Below are 25,373 nucleotides of genomic sequence, written 5' to 3' on the forward strand. Positions count from 1 at the left end.
TGGACTCAAATTTGCTCTACCATTTGAGCTACCTTCCCAAACTCTGTTTTGCTTTAGCTGTTTTTCAGGTAGGGTCTGGGTTTTTGTTTTGTTTTTCATTATCAATCCTGGGGCTTGGCACTGTGCCTGAGCTTCTTTGCCAAAGACCTGTGCTCTACCACTTAAGCCACAGCTCCACTTTCAGCTTTTTGATGGGCTGCTGGAGATAGGTCTCACGAACTTTCCTGCTTAGGCTAGCTTTGAACTATGATCCTTAGATTTCGACCTCCTGAGTAGACAGGATTATAGGCATGAGCTCCAATACTGGCTCTGGCATTTTTTGACCAGGGCAGACCTTAGACCATGCTCCTCCGATCTCTGGCCTCCTCTGCAGCTGAACCACTAGGAGTCTGCTTCTAAGCCTGGTTTGTTGTTGAGGTAGACGGGGTTCTCATTACTTTTCGCCTGAGCTGGTAGAATTGGAATGTTGATCTCAGCCCCCTAAGGAGCTGGGATTGAGGTTGGGTACCTTCAGGCTTCTCTGTCCTTTTTTTTGTCATGGGTCTTGAACTCAGGGCCTTGGAGTGTCCCTGAGCTTTTTTGCTTAAGGCTAATGCTCTACCACTTTGAGTCACAGTGCTACTTCCTGTTTCCTGGTAGTGAAATGGAGGTAAGATCTCACAGACTTTCTTCCCCAGTCTTCAAAGCACCAACCTAGATCTCAGCCTCCTGAGTAGCTAGGGTGACAGGTGTTAACCACTGGTACTTGGCCTTCACCTGGCCAGGGCTTGAACTCAGATCTTTGCTTGGCTGGCATATTCTGGAGATTGATATCTCTTGAACTTTCTGCCCTGACTGCCTTCAAACTAAAATTCTCTGGATCTTAGATCTCAGCAGAGTAGCCAGAGTAGCCACTACTACATGGGAGGGAGGGAAGAGGGAGGGGAGCAGGGCTGCCGGTCATTCCTCCAAGTCTCCAACTGAGCCCCAGCTGGGCCCCCAGCAGCCAGGGAAGCCTCTGGGCCTGGGCCTGGGCCTCTGGTGCAGCCAGAGCCTAGAAAGGACCTTACCACTGGCACAGCAAGTGATGTGGGCATGCTTCCCATCCTGGCCTGGGGCAGGATGGCCAGAGTCTTCAGCCCCACCCAGCTGCTCTACCTACAACTGCTGTGGGCAGCCATGCCCACGTCTGCCCCACTACTGGGCCTGCTGAGTCCTGATCGACACTGAACAAGACGTGCTAGGAAGCCATCAAATCAGATAACCCTTGCAGGCTCGCACGCAGGCACACATGCCCCGCCCCTCTGCTCCCAGAGGGAGGCCAAGTGCCTCACCTGTCTGGAGACTTGCTCCTCGGCTTGCCCTTCGGGTGGCTGCTTTCCATGATTCGGTCAAGCCCAGCCAATGGACAGCTGGCCTGGGAGAGACCATCTGAGACGCCGGAGTAGGTGATTTCCTCGTAAAGGGGAGCCGAAGGGATGGCCGGGGAAACAGCCCGCAGACCATTGAGCGCTTCCAGCAGGGAGATGGGCTCGTAGCCGGGTGGGACGCTGTCGGCGCTCTACAGGGACAGGGCAGGTGAAGAGCGGCTGTCAGGACTGCTGGCTGGCAGCCGTGCAGCCCAGACACTGAGCTACGTCCCAAGGACATTCCACTCACCCACCCCGCTTTGCCCATCTCCTGTGCTTGGACCTGAACAGCCCCCTGCCCTGCAACGAGCTCTCGAGCCCTGAAGCCTTCCTCCCCAGGGCGCCCTGGGAACCCAGCTGAGACAGCTTGGCCACCCAGGCGCCCAGGATGCCAGGTAAGAAGGCGCGTGTAAGGAACCACACGTGTCCTCAGCCAGCCCCTCTGGCTTGCAGGTGCAGAGAAGGCGAGGGGGTTAGTAACAGCGGGAGAGCAGGAAAGTCAGCCATGCCGGGGGCAGGAGTCATCGCCCGCGCTGCCTTCGGGGCCCTGGCTCGGGAGGGACGTGTGGGTGCGAGCCGCTGCTGCCCTGCCGGGAGTGGCCAGGACAGACAGGCCAACGGAGAGCTCAGAAAGCTCCAGGCTCCAAGCCACTCACCCTTCTTGACAGCAGGTAAGGGTGGGGTGCTCACAGAGCCTCTGACTCCAGCCTAACTGAGGGAAGAAGACGGAAAAGCGTCTTGGGGGCCACAGGTGTGCAGCAGGGCCCTGCTGCTTCCCATACCCTGTCTTCCTCTGCACTGGACTTAGAGAAGAGCTGCTCTGAGTCCTGAGCTCCCTCCAGAAAGGAAAAAAAAACACTCTGGGTTGCTTCTCAAGCAACTCCCAGCTTTCCAGACCACACCAAGGCCCCGAGGGCTTCCACTGGGTCTGTCCAGGTTAGCACAGGCTCTGGAGAGGCCTGGCCTGTCTGCCACCTGCTTTCTCTCTCCCATGCCAGAAAACCAGTCCTTAGCCCAAAGAGCCAAACTCCAAAGGGGCGGGGAGCAGAGGTACAAGCCCGCAAGCATGCATGGGGAATGCTGTCTGCAAAGAATAACAAAATTAGTTCCACCTTCAATATCCATTCCACTGCCAGCAAGAAAAAAAAAGGGAAACGGGCGGGGGGGGGTAAGGGGCAGTGGGGAGCCAGGGCGGAGCGAAGCTGGCGAGGAGGGGCACTGCCCGAGGCCGGCCGGCTGCCTGCAGCAGAACCAGGAACCTGGCTTTTTGCCAACAGACCTTGAGCTTTGCTTGTTCCACAAAATTCCCTTCGTGGCAGGGAGTGCCGCCAGGACTGGGGAGAGCGATGTGACAGAGTGAGTTAATCGAACGTTTGAGCCTGGGGTGAAAATGGCTCCCCCTTGCCAGTGGCTTAGTAAGGGCGCGGGCAGAACCGGAGCCGTGGGCTAAGCACACTTACTGTTTCCCTTTTAGGTTTCTTGCTGGCCAGTGAGGCGGGGTGCGACTTTGATTTTTTAAAAGGACACTGTCAAGATAAAAATCATGTGTTTTACAACCACCACCCGACACGAGGCTGGGCTGGCAGGGCGGAGTCTCTGGTTTGCTGCCCTCGGTGTTGCACGCTTCGGGCAGCCAGTCTCAGGCCCACAGAAAATGCAAGATCTCGCTGGGCTGTGGGCGAGATCAGGGAGCTGGCACGGTCCCTTCAGAGCAGCAAGAGGCGGGGCCAGTCCTCACCCAGAACACCAACCAGCCTGCAGCCCAGGCCACCCCCGGGGGGCCGGCCTCAGCCAGGTGTGGTGACCCTGGCTGGGAGCTAACCTCATCCTTATCTTAACGACTTGCTGGAGAAAGGAGCCTAAGCTGCGCTCTGTAACATGGTTCGTGGGGGGGGGGGGTTGCAGGGATGGTGCCAGCCCCTCCAGCTTGTCAAGGCCCCACTGCCCTGTGTATGGGAGGTGACACTGAAGAAGACGGACAAAGCAAGGACTGGTCCAATGCTTAGCCACCAGGCCAGAACCTGGGAGGCAAAACCAAGTAGCAACCCAGCCACTGCCTTCGCTGCCAGCCAATCCTTCTGAAGCCAGACTCCTTTCTGGGGGCGGGGGACAGATCCCACTTAAACTTTACTCCTCTTACAACCAGAACGTGTGCCCCTGGGAAATGGTGGTGCTCCTAGATCAAAGCCAACACACTGCTGGGGGCTGGGGGTCCTGGACTGGGTGCTTATGAGTCTAGCCTTTTGGATCCGGGTGAGGGCTTCAGTCTGAAGACTGAAAACCCTTCTGGGGACAGCTCCAGATCTGCACCAACTGCCAGAACCAGCTCAGACTTTGAAAGAAAATCTGAAAATCTGGGGCTGGCAATGTGGCTTAGTGGTAGAGTGCTTGCCTAGCATGCATGAAGCCCTGGGTTTGATTCCTCAGTGCCACATACACAGAAAAAGCTGGAAGTGGCACTGTGGCTCAAGTTGTAGAGTGCTAGCCTTGAGCTAAAGAAGCTCAGGGACAGTGCTCAGCTGAGTTCAAGCCCTAGGACTGGGGGAGACAAGAAAATCAGAAAATGTGGCATTTAGAGACAACCCATGGGCAGGCATAGCGTGCTGGCCGGGCGGCTGGCAGGGCCGTCCGGAGTCGGAGTGAACACGGGAGGCAGGAGGAGCCTCCACATGCAAAGGGGGTGTGCAGACTCACCAGCTCTCTCCTCTAGGGCAGGCAGGGCCTTCATGAGCTGCTAGCCCCAGTGGCCTCAGTGCAGAGAGGGCCCAGCAAGGCTCCTCTAAGGGTCTGTGTGACCAGCAGGAGCAGAGTCCAACCAGACCCTGTCCCCTCAGCCTCCACAGTCTAAGATCCCAGCTCTGCTCTCCTCCTTCCCAACCTCCCCGAGTCCCAGCCCAAGCATCTCTCCCTGTGGCCAGCTCTCTCTAAACTTAGTCTCTCTCTCTCAGTAGTTCTGTGCAGTCCTGAAGCAAGGCCTGGCTGTGCGGGACCTGCGGAGGGGGCCTCTAGGCTGAGGTCCTGCCCGGCTGGCAGGCAAGGCATACTTCAGAAGAACGTGACTGCCACCCTTGGGGTGTCCTATAGGTGACACGATGGTGACACCCTTTGGTGGGAGCTCAGCAGGTCCAAGCCTGCTTCTGAGGCTCTTGTCAGAGGGACAACGGTTTTAGCCTCCAATAGCCCCCCCAGCCTCCAGTGGAGGCCACACCCACCCAGTGGCCGGGTGAGGAGAGCAGGAAAAGGCACTTACCGAGTGCTCGTCATGGTCCACACTCTGGGCCAGAACAGGGCTAAACGAGATGGGGGACAGGGCCCCTGGCTTCTTCCGCACAGCCCGAATCTGCAGGAGGGCCCGGAATGCTGTGGAGGGAGGGACGCACGTAAGCCAGTGCTGAGTCTCCAGCAGCCCTGACTCCTCCTAGCACCACACCAGGATGCCTAGAACCCAAGAAAAAGGAACCCCTTCCACCCCACCACTACCAAATGAATGGCTCCTTAACAATGGCCCGAGGCAGGGAACCAAAAAGAAGCAACTCGAGACTGTATGGCTGCTGGATGAGACTCGAGGGAGCCCAGCTCCATGGAGTCTGCTAACGCCCGCAGCCGAGGTGGTCTGAAAACCCAGGGTGTGAGATGGTGCTGTAGCTGCAGCTCCACACAGCGGGGCCCAAGGACAGAGAATGGGCACCGCCATGTGGGAGCAGAATGCGGGTGACGTCTCCGGCTGGGAAGACCAGGCCAGAGCCGGGTGCTGAGAGAACAGACCAGGGCCTGTCCTGGAGGCAGGGCTGTCCCGTAGCACTCAGGATGCCCACGGCAGTGGCCCAGCGTGCCACGGCAGCATTTGAGATAGACGAAGGTGCGGACCACGGGTCTAACAGACAGCAGTGTCATCACAGGAAGGCAGCCTCCACTTCCACATGCAGTGGCTATGGGGGCCCTGTAGGCCACTCAGCTGCTAACACAGCTCTTCCCAGCAGGTGGGACTCATAGGCCAAGAACCCAATGCCACTGGCCCTTTATGCTGCCTGATCTCAAGCAGGCTGGGCTATAGCCTGCCCTGCCTTGGTGGGGGCCTTCTCCCGGCTCTGGGTCTCCCGGCATCGCCCTCATGTCTGCACAACCCCATCTTCCCTGTAGTCATGAGCTCCCACCATGCCCACTTGCACACAGGTGGCCTTTCCATAGCTCTGGCTCTCCCAGGAACCAACTGCTACCCCTGAGCACGGGATCAGCTCCACAGGGGAAGCTGAGAAAGACAAGTTTCCTCAGAGTCCATAATGGTGAAAGGCAATGTGACCACAGACTCCCTCTTTTTTGGGGGCGGAGGGGAGGGTCAGTTGTGGCACTTGAACTCAGGGCCTGGGTGCTGTCCCCAAGCTCTTCTGCTCAAGGCTAGCACTCTACTACTTTGAGCCACAACTCCAACTTCTGGTTTTCTGGTGGTTAATTGGAGATAAGAGTCTCACGGGAGCCAGACGCCGGTGGCTCATGCCTGTCATCCTAGCTACTCAGGAGGCTGAGATCTGAGGATCTCGGCTCAAAGCCAGCCCAGGCAGAAAATCCATGAGACTCATCTCCAATAAAAAGCACTAGAAAACCGGAAGTGGTGCTGTGGCTCAAGTGGTAGAGTGCTTGCCTTGAGCTGAAGAGCACAAGGACAGCACCCAAGCCCAGAGTTCAAGCCCTATGACTGACCTAAAAAAAAAAAGAGTGCTGTGAGGTTGGCTCAGGGGTAGAGTGCTTGCCTTGCATGCTTGAGGCCCTGGGTTCGATTCCTCAGCACCACATAAGCAGGGGGAAAAAAAGCCGGAAGTGGTGCTGTGGCTCAAGTGGTAGAGCGCTAGCCTTGAGCTGAAGAGCTGAGGGACAGCGCCCAGGCCCAGAGTTCAGGCCCCATGACCGGACCCCAAAAAAAAAAGAGTCTCACGGGTACTTTCCTGCCCATGCTGGCTTGGAACTGTGATCCTCAGATCTCAGCCTCCTGAGTAGCTAGGATTTTAAGGGTGAGACACCAGCAGACACCAGCATGTGGGTCTCTAATTTTCAATTCCAATGTTCCCAAAACATTTCCTTTGTAATCTTTAAAATATTTCATTCACCAGCCAACTTTGGCCCAATTCAAGGGAGACTGCACACACGCAATTGGGCCAACCTCCGAGGCATTCCTGTGGACCTGTCCTGGCGGCAGACTGCAAGCAGTAAGGCCCCATAGCACCCAAAGATCAGCTACTGGCCACCGTCCCGCCTTGAGTGAAGGGCAGGCGGCAGTCATCTCCTAACCAACAGGGTCTGCCTCTACAACAGCCAGGGCCGGGACCGCTGTGGTGGGGCTCTGGCGGCACTCACGCAGCCGGCAGATAGGGCAGTTGTTGGCCTGGTACCGCAGCGTGTCAGCACAGGAGGTGCACAGGCACAGGTGGCGGCAGGGCAGGATCAGCGTGTCCCTCAGGTCTGACAGGCACACCACACACTCGTTGCTGTTGTCGCTGTTCTCGTCGTCAGAGGGCTGTGGGACAAGGGCCCACAGATCAGGGGCCTTCCAAGGCCTGGTGCACCGCAGGGTGCTCAGAGCATGTCCTCCCTCCGGTGCCCAGTTGTCACCAGCTCCCCAAGGGGAAAGGGGAGGCCTAGAGGGCAGAAGGAGTGGGAGAGGGGGTGCCTCAGGCACTAGTTGGGCTGGGGGGGACATCATAGAGGAGCATCATTATAGAGGGGCATTGTTACAGAGAAGCACCATCACAGAGGGGTGTGTCATCACAGAGGGGCATCATCACAGAGGGGGGGTGCCATCACAGAGGGGGGTGCCATCACAGAGGGGGGTGCCATCACAGAGGGGGGTGCCATCACAGAGGGGGTGTCATCACAGAGGGGCGTCATCACAGAGAGATGTCATCACAGAGGGGACGTCATCACAGAGGGGCGTCATCACAGAGGGGGTGTCAGCAGAGAGGGGCGTCATCACAGAGGGGGTGTCAGCAGAGAGGGGCGTCATCACAGAGGGGTGTCATCACAGACAGGTGTCATTACAGAGGGATGTCATCACAGAGGGGCATCATCACAGAGGGGCATCATCACAGAGGGGACATCATCACAGAGGGGCGTCATCACAGAGGGGGTGTCAGCAGAGAGGGATGTCATCACAGACAGGTGTCATTACAGAGGGATGTCATCACAGAGGGACATCATCACAGAGGGACATCATCACAGAGGGACATCATCACAGAGGGGTGTCATCACAGGGGGGTGTCATCACAGAGGGACGTCATCACAGAGGGGTGTCATCACAGAGGGGGTGTCAGTACAGAGGGACGTCATCACAGAGGGGTGTCATCACAGGGGGGTGTCATCACAGAGGGGTGTCATCACAGAGGAACGTCATCACAGAGGGGGTGTCATCAGAGGGACCTCATCACAGAGGGACCTCATCACAGAGGGGGTGTCAGTACAGAGGGACGTCATCACAGAGGGGTGTCATCACAGGGGGGTGTCATCACAGAGGGGCGTCATCACAGAGGGACCTCATCACAGAGGGGTATCATGGGGGGCATCTGTGCTGCTCCCCACCCAAACCATTACAACTCACTCTCTGGCACCCATCCAGACACATAAAATTCTGGAGAGCTGTGTGACTTGAGGTCTTTGCAATGTCCATCCATACAGTAAAACATAGAATCTGACTTGTTGGAAATACAGTTCCTAAATAAACAATGGCAGCTTCCAGAAACCCAATTACCATATAGATTTGGTTTTGGTTGTAAACAAGAATTGAAAAAATGAGCCCACCCTATTTCAGTTGTTTTTTTTGGGGGGGGGGAATCTGGGAGGTGAGGGGGTAAGGCTTGAACTCTGGGCCTGGGCGCTGTCCTTCAGCTCTTCAGCTCAAGGCTAGTTGCTCTACCACTTGAGCCATGGCACCACTTCTGATATTCTGGTGGTTTATTGGCTTTGAACTGTGGCTGGCTTTGAACCATGATCCTCAAATCTCAGCCTCCTGAGTAGCTAAGATTACAACTGTGAGCCACCAGCACCAGGCTTCAGTGAGTAGTTTTACTGGGACACACAGGCATGCCTGGTATTGCTGAGCTGTCACAGCTGCATCTGAGCACCAGCCTTGGAAAACAGATTGCCCATAACATCAAAAAAAATTGTGTGATCTTATCTGGCCTCTCCTACAAAGACAGTGACCCCTCACTGTAAAACACTTGGATGAGCAAAGTGTACTTGGCTGAGGCCAGGCCTGGGCCTCCCAGCCTCTGGCTGGCTCCAGCTGCCCTAGACCAGGTGCTGCTTCTGCTGTACATGACATTCACAATCCCCTCCACCCAAGTTTGAATGCAGTGCACCATGCCTGCATATCCCAAGTCCTTTTAGCTTTAGTGACTTGGGATGGGGTCTTCTTATTGGGATGACAGGCACATACCACATCAAGCTTTTGCTTGACACAGGTCTCACAAATTTTTGGCCCAGTAGCCCTCTGGTCAAGATCCTCCCAATCTGTTTCCCAAGTAGGTGGGACTGTCAGTGTTAGCCATCAGGCCCAGCCTCTGAGAGGGTTTAAACATGGATAGCACTTTTGTTTGTGCCTGTGTGCCTTTAGAAACAATGCAGAAGACAATCAGGCCCCAACTTCATCCTTGGCTGCTCTTCCCTTGCTGCTGTGCTGCACCATTTCTGTGTCAGCCACCACAGCTTCTTCGTCAGCAAGTAGGTCCCACTACCAGGCTGCAGGGGGCAGCACAGCACAACAGGAAGGAGGGAAAGAAAGTCCCAGAAGAACAGAGACAGGGATTTACAAAACTAGCCAGGGAACTTGCCGGGAAAGGACAAAGTGTACCAAAACCGTTACTTCTAAAAAAGGAATTGGGAAAAATTATGGCATCATAAGAGCCCGGGACCTCCTAGGGAAGGCCTCCTCCCATCAACCCGCAGGAGCTCTGGGTCAAGCCTGGGAAAGCTAGCAGGTCCCCATCAGGCAGACAGAAGCCCAAGTGTGTAATGCCGGGAGTCCAGGTAGGCGCTCCAAGGACACACCTTGGTTTCCTGGTTGTTCTTGTTCTCAATGCCGTAGATCTCCTGCAGCAGGTAGCTGACCCGGTCCACCTGCGGGGGCAGAAAGAAGTGCTGGGCTTGATGTCCCCGATGGAGAACTGGTACCACCTCTGAAGAGTAGGGCTCCGTCCCAGGACACGTGGGGCAGAGAACGGACCGATGCCAGGAGAGGACCAGGGAAACCTGCTATTGGCCAGCCCAGCTCAGGGAGCAGGGCTGGGGGCCCCTCTTCCCCCCTCATCAGGGGGCCTGCACCAAGTTGCTTATCCATCATTCCCACCACCAGCAGGAGTGGCCAGTCCATGTGTGTGCAGCAGACAGTAGCCTGCAAAGCGACCACTTTTCAGAATCACCTTCCAGAGGAGTTAAAAACATCTCTGGTCTCAAAAACACCAAATCCATTTGAATGCAGCGGTATCCTGCCTTCCCATTCACTCCTGATCTGAAGCCTCATGCTGACCCTGCTCCAGAGACGTCTTAGCTTCCAGGTCCTTTAGTTCCAGGGAGCCAGGGCCTCTCTCAAGACAAGTGTCACCTCCTGGGGTCTGCTGCCCACCAGCCCCTTCAGAGTCTGGGTCCTCCAGGGTCTCCTCTGTATCAAAAAGCTAGCAAGCCCCAGTCCTGTGCTACAGCACTGGGCAGCTACCCACAGGACACCTGCTAACCACAGCCTTGGAACATGAAACCAAGTATTGCTAAAGTTGGGTCTCAATGTCAGGGTCTCAACAGCCCCAGTTAGAGGCCCTCCCTCTGTCACTGAAGCAGAAGGCCTCCAGGAATAACTTCTCAGTGTAGAACCACATAATTAAGGACCCCAAAGAGAAACCCCATCAGTTACAGACCTTACTCATTCTGGGATTTCCCCTGTGTTCCTTCAATTGAGTCTCTGCCCAGTGCTGTCCCAGCTCTAGTAATGTGAGGGGAAAGGGAGAGGCCAAGGCAGTCTCCTGTATCCTTCCTTGCTCATCACTTGTTCAGCAAATGTTCACCAAGTGCTCAACTGTGTTCCAGGCACCATGGATCAAACTCAAGACTCGGGGCCTACAAGACTGGCTGTGGTACTCAGAGGGTGTGTGGCCCATGCACCCCAAGACTGCAGAACAAGGAGCCTAAAGACTCAAGACAACAGGCCCAGGAGGAGCAGCCCATGGAGCCCGGAGACATGTGCACACCCATGCACACATCTTCTCAAACAAGGGGTCTGTGTGCCACTTACAATCTGCTTCTGCTTTAAAGGCTTCACGGAGAAGCTTCCATCCACGTGCTGCAAGGGAAAGACACAAGTCAACATGGTCAGCTGGCTGCTCCAAGCACACCTTCTCTTGCAGCTAGAGGTCTGCCCTGGCCACCCCCATCCACGCTAAAGGAAGGAAGGACCTAGGGACAAGGAGCCTGAGCCCTGGCTTCCAAACGGGCCTGCCAGGCCCTGCCTATCCTACAGAGTCCAACTTTCCCAGGGGCTTCTCAAGCAGGCTCAAGGTGGAACCATCTGGCCAAGCTCTGGGATGGACAAAGAGCCGCCTGAAGCCAGTGGCAGCAGCTGGCAGCAGCAGCAGCATTCAGCCCAGGCGCTTTCTCCCCAACGGCTGGGTCTCATTAGACAGGTAGCCTGGCACATGGCCACACACACAGGACAGTGTGGGGTGCTGGAATGTTCAGGGCAAGATGGAGCCATGCGTGTAGTGTGTCAACTGCGAGATTAGTGAAGGCATTCAATCTGAGATTTGGGAACAATATTAGTCATCCTTTCTGAGTCAACCAAGACCAGGATTATCTGGTAAGGCCAGCGAGGCCTTCTAGAAATTTCGTAGTGGGTTCTAAACTGTAAGCCTGGGTTACAGTTCTGGGCCAGAACTTGCAGATGTGTAAACAGTAGCCATTTCTCCAACAAGGCCAAGAGTGACCAGCAGCCTGGTGCCAAGAGGGAAGAGACGTGCTCACCAGCACTGGCTGCACCCCTGCCCCAGCCCCAACACAGGATTCACAAGTCAGAGCAGTCTCCACCTGACTCAGCTGTGCAGACCTCCAGGTCACAGAAGCTGGGCTGTTCAGGGGTCACAGGGTAAGGGCCCTGGAACAGGGAGGCCCAGGTGGGGTGGAAATCCACACCAAGCAGCCTGAGCCTACTCGCTGTAGGGTCCTTGTCTCCTGGTCTACCTAGGGCCCAACCTGGTGCCGAAACACTTCTCTGCTGCAGAGTGCCAGTTGCTTTCAAGGGTCTGAAGGGGCAGCAGGGCATTATGGGTCAGAGACCACATTATCCTTCAGCAAGCTCCTCAAGTGAGCCAGGACCTACCTAGGTTTGGGAATGCTGGCACCCACCACTACTCCTGAACCGCACCCAGCTGCGAGGCTGCAATCACGAGCAAGAGGTAAGCTTGGTCTCGTGACGTCAAGCAAGTAGGGACAACTAAGTGTGTGTCCCCAGCAGGTCAGGACACGCCTGCAGGAAACTGCCCAGCCCTGCTGGGTCTGGGTGCTGCAGCCAGGTGGAGAAAGGGGCAGTGTGCCGCAAGGAGGGAAGTGCACTGGGTGGCGCTGCGGCGGGTTCTAGGTGGCACAAGCCCACACCAGAGTGCACCCAGCCGGGCGGGATACGCCCTGGCCTGAGGGGCCTAGCATCGCTCCAAACATCAGGGAGAACCAATCTATGGCTCTGTGAGCCGCATTCTGGCCTGTGCCGGTGGGTTCCACAGGACCGGTTCTCCCAGGAACTGAGAAATGGTGGCGTCTTCCTCAGCCCTGGCTTGCTACTCGACCCTGCACCAATTGCTAGTCCTTATGCTCAGGCTTCTGGTCTCCAACGGCTGCCCCTGCCCTGGCTCCCAGGCCTCAGGTTAGTGGCCTCAGATGGCGCTTACCTTTTCAAAGGCGGCCAAGAGCACATGAGCATGGCCCGTCACTTCCACAACTGAAGGGGAGACGAGAGAGGAGGGTTGTGAGGGCACAGGAAGCTTGCCAGGCCAGCCTCCTGTGCCAGCCCCTTCAGCAGCGGCAGCTCACCCCCTCCCTGTCCTCCAAGCGCCCCGCATGGCAACCGCTCGGCCCCACGCCAGCATGTGAGCTGTGGTGACACCCAATAGCACCCAACCCAGGCCCACAGCAGCCGTTTCCGCATCACAGGCCCAGCCGCTCAGGAGGAGGACAGCGGAAAAGCCGATGCTCACCATCTCCCTCGTCCACCACAGCTTGGATGACCACTGGAAACACACCCCGGTCCAGGTCGAAGTTCAGCTGAGGAGAGGAGGTGAGAACAATCAGGACACATGGGTGCCAGAGCTGGAGAAGGCTGGTGAACAGGATGGCAGTCGAGCGCAGAGGGCTTGGGGTTAAAATGGTATCTAGGACACTCAGCATCACACAACCATCACCAGTACCCATTTCCAGAACTGATTCATCACCCCAAAGAGGAATTTTCCAGGCACAAGGTGGTTAGCTCTCCGTCCTCAGTCTTAGGTAGTGGGCCAGAGGCAGAGCACAGGGGTCTGCCTAAGCCCTTAGCAAGCCCTGTAAACCCACAAGTGGAAACCACAAAACCCCAGCCAGAAGCGCGTCCCAGCCGATCCCAGGGATCCAGGCTCCACATGCACGGGCTTTTTACAGTCAGGAATGTAACTCATTCAGCCAAAAGCGCACCCCAGCTGATCCCAGGGATCCAGGCTCCACATGCATGGGCTTTTTACAGTCAGGAATGTAACTCATTCAGAACAGGGAAAATTGGGGGAAGGAGGAGATTGGTACCAGTCCTGGGACTTGAACTCAAGGCCTGGGTGCTATTCTGTGCTAATGGCTACCACTTGAGCCACAGCTCCATTTTTTGGGGGGGAGGGGGTCGGTCATGGGACTTGAACTCTGGGCCTGGGCGCTGTCCCTCAGCTCTTCACCTCAAGGCTAGCGCTCTACCACTTGAGCCACAGCACCACTTCTGGCTTTTTTCTGCTTATGTGGTGCTGAGGAATCGAACCCAAGGCCTCATGAATGGGAGGCAAACACTCTACCACTGAGCTACCTTCCCAGCCCTGCATTTCTGTCTTTTTGATAGTTTATTGGTGTTAAGAGTCTCATGGCATTTCCTGCCCAGGCTGGCTTTGAACTGCGATCCTCAGATTTCAGCCTGACTTGCCACGATTCCAAGTGTGAGCTACCAGTACCTGGTAAAATGTTTCTTTTTAAGAATTATTGGGCTGGGAAGGTAGCTTAGTGGTAGAGTGCTTGCCTTGCATGCATAAGTTCCTGGGTTCAATTCCTCAACACCACATAAGTAGAAAAAGCCAGAAGTGATGCTGTAGCTCAAGTGGTAGAGCGCTAGCCTTGAGCTGAAGAGCTGAGGGACAGCGCCCAGGCCTAGAGTTCAGGCCCCACACCAACAAAAAAAATGTCAAGGGCTGGGATGAAGCTCAGTGGCAAAGTGCTTGTTTTGCAAGTGCAATGTCCTGGGTTCGATCTGCAGTACCAAAAAGGAAAGAACAAAACAAAACAAAAAATACAACTGTTAGGTAGGGCTGGGAATGTGGTAGAGTGGTAGAGTGCTTGCCTAGCATACATAAAGCCCTGGGTTCGATTCCTCAATACCACATAAACAGAAAAAGCTGAATGTGGTGCTGTGGCTTAGAGGGTAGAGTACTAGCAAAAAGAGAGTGCGAGTAAGCAAAAAAAAAAAAAAAAAAGCTCAGGGACAGTGCCCAGGCCTGAGTTCAAGCCCCAGAACTGGCAAAAAAAAAGAAAAGGAAATTTGCTTCTGGAAACAGGTGAGGAAAAAGGAGTCAAGAGACAGATAAGGAAGGGGACTGGGAGAAGCAGCCATGAAAAGATATCCAAATACAGCCAAATGAGATCATGTGCAGCACAGCAAAAAACTCCAACTGCTGTACTGGCTCTGCCTGGCACAGGACTGAAGCAGGGCTTCCTGCTCATCAGTGGCATGAGCTCCATACTTAACCACTCTATGCTCATGGGAAGCTATGGGAAGGATAAACTAGTAACCCGCCAACCACTGCTCCTAACAGTCAGTCACAGTCAGGTCCCATCTCTGACCACATGGTGCCCACGAGACAGAGATGGCCTGCTGGAGACTCAGGCTCTGGGGACTACTTAGAAGGAGACAGCCAGCTCTCTCTCCCAGGCTTCCTGCCTTGCTCTGGGGTGACACGCCAAGAAAGAAATCTCCTTGTGAACCTGCTTTAGCATATAGCAGCCACCATCCCAAAGGTACCCCAGTGACAAAAGTGTTGGAGTGAACTGCCCAGGTGACAGGCTAGCTGTGGTAATGGAGACATCCAGGAAGGGCAGAGCTTTGGGAATCTTGATGAAGCACATGGCACGCTGGGGCACCTCCAAGCCCTGCGCACTGCTCTTGGCTGCTGGGCTGAGCTCGGAATCAAAACCAACTGTCTAAGCCCTCAGCACCCCTCCTCTCTCCCATCAGCAGCCCGGGATTACAGAGCCCTCTGAATACCTGCCTGGGCCCCTCAGGACACTGTCCTCCTGCACACAGTGCCCAGAACCCCCAGTGGGCCTGTGGAGGAAGAAGGCGGACAAGAAAGAATGTGCGGGCCGGGCGCTGGTGGCTCACACCTGTAATCCTAGCTACTCAGGAGGCTGAGATCTGAGGATCATGGTTCAAAGCCAGCCCGGGCAGGAGAGACCGTGAGACTCCTATCTCCAATAAACCACCAGAAAACCAGAAGTGGCGCTGTAGCTCAAGTGGTAGAGCGCTCGCCTTGAGCTGAAGAGCTGAGGGACAGCGCCCAGGCCCAGAGTTCAAGCCCCATGACCGACAAAAAAAAAGAAAGAAAGAAAGACAGAAAGAATGTGCGGGACTTACCTCATCATCTTTCCACTCGGAGAAGTCAATCTTGAAGGATGGCAGGGAGAACTGCTGGCTTACGCCCCTCTTGTAGTGCACTGTCTCCGACTGCAGAGCAGAGCTCTTGGGGCTGTACCTGAGGGCAGCAGGGTGGTAAGATGAATGTGCAGGCCTCGCTCGCTCGCTCGCTCGCAGGCTGGGAGTCTGCCTGCCTCCCTCCCAGCCAGCAGAGCTGGATGGAACAGAAGGACCCCAGCCCTCTGGCTGGGGGCAGATAGGACCTTCCTGGCCAAGCTGCTTTGCTTCTCTGCTTTGCACACAGCTCTGCCCAGTGATGCCTGGTGACAATTTTCCTGAGCCCACCTGGCATGAGACCTCTGCTACTGTCCCAGCCAAGGAACACCTGCCCAATGGGCATTTGCTCTGCTTACTTTTTCTGAAAGAATATGGTACAGAAGACTCCTTCCTGCCCTGCACCCCATCTGCCTCCCAGGGCACAGGTATGGCTCCTGGGACCCACCACACTCTCGTGTCTGCTTGGGATGGGGTCTCCTCATCCACCTCCATAAGCTGCCAACCTGCACCTTCTTTCCAGCTTTGAAGCTGTCCCACCACCCTGAGGAGATGCCAAGTTCCATGAGTCGCTCAGAGTGGCCTCCACTACCTTCCAGGTCCACTCTTCTGTCCATGTACAAGCACGCCTGAGGCAGATTTCTTAAGAGAAAGACTGGGCTAGGAGCACACCATTTGCAGCCTTGATAAACTGTCGTTTCCCACTGAGGAATCCAACGACACTCTACGCAAGCCTCCCCCTCCCTGTGCCTGCCCCACACTCACAGTCCTGGGGCCTCCCTGTGACAAAGGACACTCATGGGAGCCTGGGCAGCTGGGGGAGGGGAGGTTGCTGCTGTGGTCAAGTGTGGGAGCTCCACAAGAGGCAGGCTGCCCGGAAGATGCCTGCAACAGCCCAGGCTCTTTTTCTAGCTGTGAGGTGCTGCATTCACCGCTGGAGCCTGCTTCCTGGCTGGGAGGCAGGGAGGGGTCAGGGAAGGAGGAGAAGGACAGAGAGCCTGGCTGGTGGGTCCATGTCCCCAGGCTTGGCCTCCAGCATGTAGAGCTTCCCTGCTTCTCTGCCTGAGGACTCGTTTCTGACACCAGAGGAGCCAGCAAACCAGGAGGGGAATAGGCCTTGTGCCAAGCCTTAGAAGGGAGCAGAGTGGCAGGTTCTGGGACACAGCCCAGGAGCAGACAACTGTGGTGGTCTCCCTCTGCTTTTCCAGCCCTTGTGGTGGCAATAGGACTGTTCTTTTTTTTGGGGGGGGGTCCGGGCTTGAACTCTGGGCCTGGGCACTGTCCCTCAGCTCTTCAGCTCAAAGCTAGTACTCTACCACTTGAGCGCCCCTTCTGGCTTTTTTTCTTTTTGCTTATGTGGTGCTGAGGAATCGAACCCAGGGCCTCAGGCATGCAAGGCAAGTGCTCTACCACTGAGCCACCTTCCCCGCCCAACAGGACTGTTCTTTTTTTTTTTTTTTTTCGGTCATGGGGCTTGAACTCTGGGCCTGGGCGTTGTCCCTCACTCAGCTCTTCAGCTCAAGGTTAGCGCTCTACCACTTGAGCTACAGCGCCACTTCCGGTTTTCTGGTGGTTTATTGGAAATAGGAGTCTCACGGTCTCTCCTGCCCGGGCTGGCTTTGAACTATGATCCTCAGATCTCAGCCTCCTGAGTAGCTAGGATAACAGGCGTGAGCCACCAACGCCCGGCCTAACAGGACTGTTCTTGAGACACCTCATGTGACGTGGTGGAGCTGCAGGGGGTGAGGGGGGCAGGAAGTGACACTCTCCCTCACCAGGCCCACCTGACCTCAGCTCTCATACCATGGCAGCCCCACCAGAACCCAGGACTCCTCCATTGTGACAGACGAGTTGCGGGAGCTCCAGGAGCAGTACTGTGCAGGGGGCCCGCAGGTGCACACTGGCTTCAGCAGTTCTCTCGGGGCTCATGGGTGTGAGGAAAGGAACTGTGATAGTCAGGCAAGTGACCGAGACCCTCCTCCTCCCTGACTATGGTTGGCATGGAGTCCTGCTTTGCATTTTGTCACTAAGTATCCCAGCGTCTGAGGCAAGGCAGAGGCTCACAGGACAAAATGTAAGAAGGCTCCGGCTTACTCTCTTGTGCCGCTCAAAGAGGGAGCCTGCTGGTGGTCCAGAAGCCAGGTTCTGAGTCCCAGGGGGAAGGACAGGGCGTCTAGTGGCCTTGTCTGGTAGCATGGTTCCTAGGAAGTGCCACCTCTGGGTGAAGTACATGTCCTGGTGTGAGAAGCTGTGTGAGGAGTGTGCCAACCACGAGGGCAAAGCCTGAACCATCCTCATGACACAGCAGTGAGCCGGGCCGCCCTCGGTCTCCACCACGTCCAGACCCAAACCTGCCTTCCCACAGGTCTTATCCAAGAAAGGAGAGATTTGGGCCATCTCTGCCCATCCCCAAGGTCACACGGGCCAAGGCTGGCCTTGCTGCTGGAGCAGCCTTGTCATCTCATGGAGAAGCTGCAGCTGAAAACATCTGGGAGTAGCAGAACTCTTTTTTTTTTTTTTTTGGTTGGTTGTGGGGCTTGAACGCGACCTGGACGCTGGCCCTCAGCTCAAGGCTAGTGCTCTCCACTTGAGCCATAGCACCACTTCTGATTTCTGGTGGTTAACTGGAGATGAGTCTTATGGACTTTCCTGGCCCAGCTGGCTTTGAACTGTGTTCCTCAGTGCTCAACCTCTTGCGTAGCTAGTATTACAGGCACTGAGTCACTGGCACAGAGCAGAATCTACATCTTTTTTTTTTTTGGTCAATCATGGGGCTTGAACTCTGGGCCTGGGCGCTGTTCCTGTGCACTTCAGCTCAAAGCGAGCACTCTACCACTTGAGCCTCAGTGCGACTTCTGGTTTTCTAGTGATTTATTGAAGATAAGAGTCTCACAGACTTTCCTGCCTGGGCTGGCTTTGAACCGTGATCCTCAGATCTCAACATCCTGAGTAGCTAGGATTAAAGGCATGAGCCCCAGCACCCAGCTTAAATGCACTTTTTTTTTTGGGGGGGTGGTCATGGGGCTTGAACTCGGAGCCTGGGTGCTGTGAGATTTTCTGCTCAAACCTAGCACTTTACCACTTGAGCCACAGCACCACTTCCAGTTTTTTCTGCTTATGTAGTACTGAGGAATCTGTTTATGTAGTACCAGGGCTTCATGCATGCTAGGCAATCACTCTACTAAGCCACCTTCCCAGCCCAGAACTCTTACTTTAAGTAAAATCTCTAAAAGCTCAAATTTGGAACTATGACATGATAAAAAAAATAAATAAACATTTGGTCTCTGCCCTAGGTTGCCTATCTGTCTTGAGACTTAGCTTTAATGTAACTTCCAGGGCAACAAGAGCATCTCTGTCCAATGGACTGATGGGAGACTGGTCAGCAGAAAGACCTTTCAGCCTCATGTCTCCCCCAGAAGGGGGGTTGTGTTAATGATCTATGTAACCTCCGTAAGAACTCGAAGGGCAGCGGTAGGGGTAGCTCAGAGGTGGACCATCGTCCAGCACCAGCCAACCCTGTGTTCCATCGCCAGCACCACAAAGAAAGAAAGGAAGAAGCATGAGGTGCTGAGAGCACACAGCGCTGCAGACGGGGCTCACACTGCGGTGCCGTTCAGGAACTCCTCCACTGCCTGGCAGTAGATAGTGATGGCCACGCGTGCATCTGCGTCGAAAGTGAACTCCAGGCTGTAGAGCACCCGGGGCTTCTCACCATCCTCAGTGGGGCTGTCAGCATCGTCTTTATACCTGGCCAAGGAGGGAAGAAGGCACAGGTCAGGGACGACAGCCTGCTGGGGCTGGCCCACCAACACACCTCAGGCCAGTCGCTGCTCAGACAGGTCCACTCCGCTGGCAAGCTCAGAGGCCTGTTCCCTGCTTGTACAATAAGGCCCATCTCTGACGAACTGCTCCCCCACGTTAGGTTGGGGACTGCTCCCCTTGTCAGCTTGTGGAAAGAGGGGTAAGTCTTCCTGGTTTAGGACAGCCTAGTGCCTCAGTCTCCTGTCTAGAGCAGCAGCAGCAGCAGGTGCTGACCCCTGCGCTGCATCCCTGGCTGAGGGGAATCCTGCATTCCGTGGGAACTGACCAGCTCCTGGGCCTCTGCACATTTTTAGATCCCGAGGCACCAAGCTGCTAGTGGTCTCCAGACACTGCCCAGTGTCCCTGAGGGATAACCAGTCAGGAGAATCTGGTTTGAAGGATTAACTTCTGACCCTACACAGGAGGAGGGACTGGGCCCCCTCCACACTGCTCCCCTTCCCAAACCTCCACTGGTGCCTCTGTGCCACCACAGGTCCTCTGGCACCCCCGCAGGCAGGACGAGGGTTACCTCACAAGCCGGAGGGAGTCCTTGCGGATGTTCACCAGGCTCCTCAGTGTCTTCACGGGCTCGTGGGGGGCAGGGGTAACGTAGGGGAACTAGGAAGAAAAAATGCACAGCCATTTGGAAGGGTGGGGAACAGTGGTCCTAACTCTGCAGTGTTCCTGAGTTCCCCGAGTGAAGGGCTGTGCTGGACACTGGGTAGATGTCTATTGTTAACTCTAGATTACACTAAAGAAACCACAGCCACGCAGCCAGTGCATGGCTAGGATCAACACCACCCTGAGTCATGTGACCACAGCCCCCAATTCCAGGAAGGACCCTGAGCAACTCCACAATCTCCAGAGATCCCAGAGGGAAGCAGACGAGGCAGTCGAGTCACACAGTCCACAGGATTTGGGAAGGTGGTTAGAACACACACGTGTAAATATGGAAGACATGGCTGTGTCCATGTCTGTGTCCGTTTCCTGCCTGTGATATTATGTGTGCTGGTCATTCTGTGAGCCAGTCATATGTTGTTTCATATCACTAGAGAAACTGAGGCACCAAGTGGCTCTGGGCCATTCTCCAAAACTGCAGATGGATCCTCAGTCCTTCCAAGTAAGGAAATAAAAATAGTGGGCACTGACAGGCATCCGTGGCTCATGCCTGTAACCTTAGCTACTCAGGAGGCTGAGCTCTGAGGATCAGGGTCAAAGCCAGCTCAGGCAGGAAAATCCACAAGCCTCGTATTTCCAAATAACCAGCAAAAAAAAAAAAAAAACCAGAAGTGGAGCCATGGTTCAAGGGGTAGAGCATGAGCCTTAAGGAAAAAGGTTCAGAGACAATGCCCAGGCCCCATGTTCAAGCCCCAGGACCAGCATGCACATGTGCAAACAGTTGGGCATAGATGGGTGCTGATGGCTCACATCTGTAATCTTAGCTACTCAGGATGCTGAGTTAGGGAACAGGATCAGGACAGCCTAGGCAAAAAAAGTCTCCATCTCCATGGAAGAAGCTGGGCATGATGGTGCATACCTGTTGTCCCAGGTAGGACATGAAGCATAAAATAGAAGGGTAATAAAGCCCCGATGAAAAGTGAGATTCTATCTCTTAGTAACCAGTGTAAAAAAGAGCTGGAAGCATTGCTCCATACAGAGCATCTGCCTAGCAACAGTGTGGCACTGAGTTCAAACCTCAGTACAAGGGAGGGGGCAGAGGGAAGAGAGGAAAAAGGACAAAGGAGAAAGGAGACTTGCAGGTGGCCTTGTGTACCAGTCCTGAGGCTGAGGCCACAAATATTTCAAACACAACCTTTCTGACCTGTCCCTGCTGGCCCAGAACTAAGCCCCAGCTTTGGCCTGCAGCGTTCAGTGCGCCAAGGCTTCAGGTCAACCAGCAGCTCCATGGCCAAACCAGCCTGAAAACCCCTGGTGGGAAGGGCATCGCCAGGCCCAAAGGATGCCCAGCTGCGGCAGCCTTGGGGAACTGTGATCCCTGTCTACTTAGGGCCTTCTGCCCGCCTACTCCATTTCAAAACCCAAACCTGGGGTTTTCTTCCTGGCCTCAGCTCCTCTCCATCCAACCCCTTCCCCAGCCATCACGCCCAGCTCTGGCAGACCTCACCAGCCTGGCCCTCCAGACTTCACTTCTGCCTCTTAAGCCCCCTTCCTCTTGCACGCTAGTGTGCTTCCCCTTACACCTTCCCCAGGAGCCCACAGCTCCTTCCTCCTCTCCTTGGCCAAACCTGCTTTGTGCTCAGACATTTCCACAATTCACCCCAATAATGCCCCTCATGCCTCGGGTTGGGCCGCCAGTCTCTGCCTGGGGCTTGCTGCAGGCCTTCTTGGCCGCTCAGGGTCTGTGCCACCTCCTCCTCTACCCTCTGCCCTCCTGGCACTCACACTTGCTGGCAGCCTGGTATAGCTGTCCCGGTCTCTCTGCCTTCCTGCTTTTCCTGGGGGGTTAGGGAGTTGAACTTGCTTGCCAAACAGACACTCTACCCTTGACGGGGTACCGTCTACCCTGTCAGCTGTGTTTTGCATTATTTTTTAGCTAGGATCTTGCTTTCTGCCAGGCATGACCTGAACTGTGCTCTTCCTATTTTAGGCTCCCCATCCTACCTAGGATAACAGGCACACATGAGCACACCAGCTGCTTCTGCTGAGTCAAGTCCAGTAGACTTTTCTGCCTGAGCTGGTCTCCAACAATGATCCTCTCAGTCTCATCCTTCCACATACTTAGGGTTACAGGTGTGAGCCACTGCACCCAACTACTGGTTGAGAAGGGACCTTGCATGTATATGCACAAGCTAGCCTTAAACCCCAATCCTATCTCAGCCTCCCAAATATCTAGCATTGTAAGTCCCTAGGACCTAGCTCTCTTTGCTTTTCAAAGAGATATCCAAGAATGAATACATTCAAAGTAGAGTGTTTGTATGTATAAAAATAGAACTTGTTTGAAATTATTCTTGGAAAGGGGAAGGGGAAAGCAAACAGAGGCGGCGAGACTGATTGGGATACACTGTAGAAAGGAAATGTCACAACAATCATCTCTCTTAGCCCCCCACCCCCGCCCCAATAATGTACACTAATAAAAATTTTAAGTCATCCAAGAGTCTTGGATGCAGCCCAGATACAGCAGGGCCACCATGGTTGCTCTGTCCCTCTGTGACCCACTCTGGCCATCTGGTCTCATAGAGACAGTGCCAGGACGCACCCCATTCCAAGTCACGTGCCCAGTTCTGGCTCTGCTGGGCGGCATGCCTGCCAGAAGCTCTGCCCCATGTAAGGGATAGGGTGCCTGCTCATCCTCACAGAGGACAATCCCTTCCCCCAGCCCCGCCCAGACCTACCTGGACAGGGCGGCTGCCCAGGAAGTTCAAATCCATGTTCTCTCCAAACAGGTAACCTTCAGGGTGAGGGGTGTCAAATTTCTCACCTCCCATGAAAAAGTGTGAAGCAAAGTAGTTGCCTGTTTAAAAAAAGAAGTCCAGTTGTAGACCAGGAGACACAGTTGTTGACTATGAGGCTTGACATGGGCCAGTAGGAATATCTGATGGCCAAGAAGCCCAGGCTCGAGAAAGGCTCCATTTTGAGAGCAGCTGCAGGGCCCAGGCCCAAGGCTCCTGTCCCTTTGGCCTGTGCTCCCATCACGCCAGCCTCGGCCCTTCCAGACACCCTGCCCGCTCCCTCTGCCCACTGCCAAGCCCCACACCCGGCCTGCGCCCTGCTTACAGACTCACCTTCCAGTTCTCAATATGGTCATTTCCAAAAGAGAGCTAAGTGTGTCCCTGATAAAGATGTGTTCAAGTCCTACCACCATACCCTAGACAGGCAGGGTCCTAACCTCAAGTCTAACCTACCATGAGGGCCAGAAGCCAGACAGAAAATGCAACAAGACAGAAGGACTAAGTTTAAAAGGTAACAGGTGAGCAAAGGATGCTTCCCAGCTCTCCTGGTGTTCATACACAGCCCCTGCAGTGACACATCAGTGTACTTTGGCACTCAGCCTCAATGGTGACATCCCCCCATCTCCACACTGCTGTGGGGCACCAGCAGTGGGACCCTCTCTCCGGACCCCAGCTTCCAATCTTAGCAGGTCTATGGCCCACCTCACGCCAGTCAGAACCATGGGGCAAAGGCGTGGGGTTTTAGGCTAGAGGCTTCAGGGCACTCCCTGCCTAAAGCCAGCCTGATCTGCCTCAAAGTGAGGTGTGTGGAGCGCGACTGCTGGGAAGCCCACCTGCGCTAAGCGCATAGATGCGGGGGTGGGGGGTGGGGGGCAGTGACTCCACATACAGGCAGTGACCCCACCAGGCAGAAGTGTGTTGGGCAAGGATTCAGTGAGGGCAGACAGCCCCGGCTGGGGGACGCTCAGGGAGCAGCGGGTGGGCACAGGATCCAGGCCTCCCCTGGACCAATGAGCTGGGCCATCCCAAGATCCCAGGTAGGAGCTGGTCCTTGGGCCCACAGCCTCCTGTCCCAACCTTCTCCTGGGGAACCTTCCAGGCGTGACCACCATGGGGGGGCAAAAAACCTGGGAGCAGAAAGCTTCCAAGATGGCTCCAGAGAGCCCTGCCTCTGGCAAAATCCCACGCAGAATAGACTGCCAACAAGGAGCCAGGACGCCATATGGAGACAGGAAGTGACTTTCAGAGCTCTGGGAAAAGCAGCTGCCACACTGAAGACTTGGGAACTGCCCCTGGAGGCAAGGTGGTGAGGATCAGAGGGTCCTGCCAGCAGCCCACCTGACCTGCGGGCACGTGGACAGGCCAGCCTCAGTCTGAAGGCTGGCTCCCAAGATCCCAAGCGGAACAACCTGCCAAGCCGCTCCCACTGCCGCAGCCCCGCTGAGACCAGACAGAAAACACTGGAGGGCTGGGAAGGTGGCTCAGTGGTAGAGCGCTTGCCTTGCATGCATGAGGCCCTGGGTTCCATTCCTCAGCACCACATATGCAAAAAGAAAAAAGCCGGAAGTGGTGCTGTGGCTCAAGTGGTAGAGCACTAGCCTTGAGCTGAAGAGCTGAGGGACAGCGCCCAGGCCCAGAGTTTAGGCCCCACGACCGGACCCCCCCCAAAAAAAAGAAAACACTGGAATGTTGCTTAACTTTGAATAATCTGTTGCCCTGAAAGATAATGATGTGCGCTAACACACCTGCATGGGCTCCTGAGTCCCCACCTCGGGACAACCACCACCGCCTCCTGTCTCACAGTGTCCACATGCCCACCTCCTCCCAGCACCTTCCCATCCAGTGATAAGCCCCCCACCCCCACACACGTACTGCAACCTGCACAACAGCCTGCCAACCCCAGCATGCCTCAGGACCTTTGTACTTGCTTCCCTTTGCTTATGTGGTCTGTTCCACAAACTTTGCCTGAGTCCTCTCACATTTTGTCCCCTCCAGGCAAGGCCTTTTGGGAGCACTTCTCTTCCCTCTCTTCCCTTCTCTCCCTCTCCCTTCTCTCTTTCCCTGCTCCTCCCCACACCCCTCCCCCTTGGGCTGGCTCCTTCACTACCACGCTGGGGCAGACATCAAAGGCTCCAAGGCCCTGACACTCAGGTATCACATTTAAGTGAATGAATGAAGGGTTAGTGCTTCTTTTCTATTTTGTAGATTTTCTACTATCATCATATAGGTGTTAAAGAAGTTACTTTTACAAGAGATGTTTGTTACAGAAGCAGGTATAAAAGCCCCAAACTGGAAGCCTGTTCTAGAAGTGAGATGGAGAGGACCCCGTGGGGCAGGAGGAGGGACCAGTCTGGTCCTTTTCCTCAGGGAAAAAAAAAAAAAAGATAAGGCAAAATGAAGTCTTCACAAGTGTGTTATATTACTATACTTTTCTTTTTTTTTTTGTCGGTCATGGGGCTTGAACTCTGGGCTTGGGCGTTGTCCCTCAGCTCTTCAGCTCAAGGCTAGTGCTTTACGGCTTAAGACACAGCACCACTTCCGGGTTTTCCGGTGGTTAATTGGAGATAAGAGTCTCACGGACTTTTCTGCCTGGGCTGGCTTTGAACTATGATCCTCAGATCTCAGCCTCCTGAGTAGCTAGTATTACAGGCGTGAGCCACTGGTCTATGTTGTTTTTAAGTGCTGTTGGTTTTGAGGTTGGGTCTGCATAGTCCAGACTGGCTTCAAACTCCTACTCTATCTCAATATTCCGACAGCCAGGATTATAGGCATATACTGTCACACTTGGTTTAAAGACAAACTTTTTTTTTTGGGGGGGAGGGGAGTGATTACTGGGGTTTGAAT

General features: G+C 55.0%; 1 protein-coding gene across 2 annotated transcripts in view; it reads right to left on the bottom strand.

Annotated features, from left to right (window-relative positions):
• Mgrn1 (mahogunin ring finger 1, E3 ubiquitin protein ligase) overlaps window positions 1-22,588 on the bottom strand; it is a 29,080-nt gene extending 6,492 nt beyond the window's left edge. The window contains exons 1-12 of one of the 2 annotated variants that reach the window (XM_013011761.1): window positions 22,473-22,586; window positions 19,649-19,737; window positions 18,919-19,065; window positions 15,265-15,382; window positions 12,608-12,674; window positions 12,302-12,351; window positions 10,657-10,704; window positions 9,423-9,491; window positions 6,738-6,897; window positions 4,639-4,748; window positions 2,849-2,914; window positions 1,314-1,540 (exon numbers count right to left, since the gene is read on the bottom strand). In XM_013011761.1, the coding sequence (XP_012867215.1) occupies window positions 1,314-1,540; window positions 2,849-2,914; window positions 4,639-4,748; window positions 6,738-6,897; window positions 9,423-9,491; window positions 10,657-10,704; window positions 12,302-12,351; window positions 12,608-12,674; window positions 15,265-15,382; window positions 18,919-19,065; window positions 19,649-19,737; window positions 22,473-22,565 (1,244 nt within the window). In that variant the 5' untranslated portion in view covers window positions 22,566-22,586. Of the gene's footprint in view, window positions 1-1,313; window positions 1,541-2,848; window positions 2,915-4,638; window positions 4,749-6,737; window positions 6,898-9,422; window positions 9,492-10,656; window positions 10,705-12,301; window positions 12,352-12,607; window positions 12,675-15,264; window positions 15,383-18,918; window positions 19,066-19,648; window positions 19,738-22,472 lie in introns of both variants that reach the window. The other variant, XM_013011762.1, reaches the window with a different exon arrangement.
• Window positions 22,589-25,373: the final 2,785 nt, after the last annotated feature.

This window comes from Dipodomys ordii, unplaced genomic scaffold (assembly GCF_000151885.1).
Source record: "Dipodomys ordii isolate 6190 unplaced genomic scaffold, Dord_2.0 Scaffold14, whole genome shotgun sequence".
Taxonomy (NCBI): domain Eukaryota; kingdom Metazoa; phylum Chordata; class Mammalia; order Rodentia; family Heteromyidae; genus Dipodomys; species Dipodomys ordii.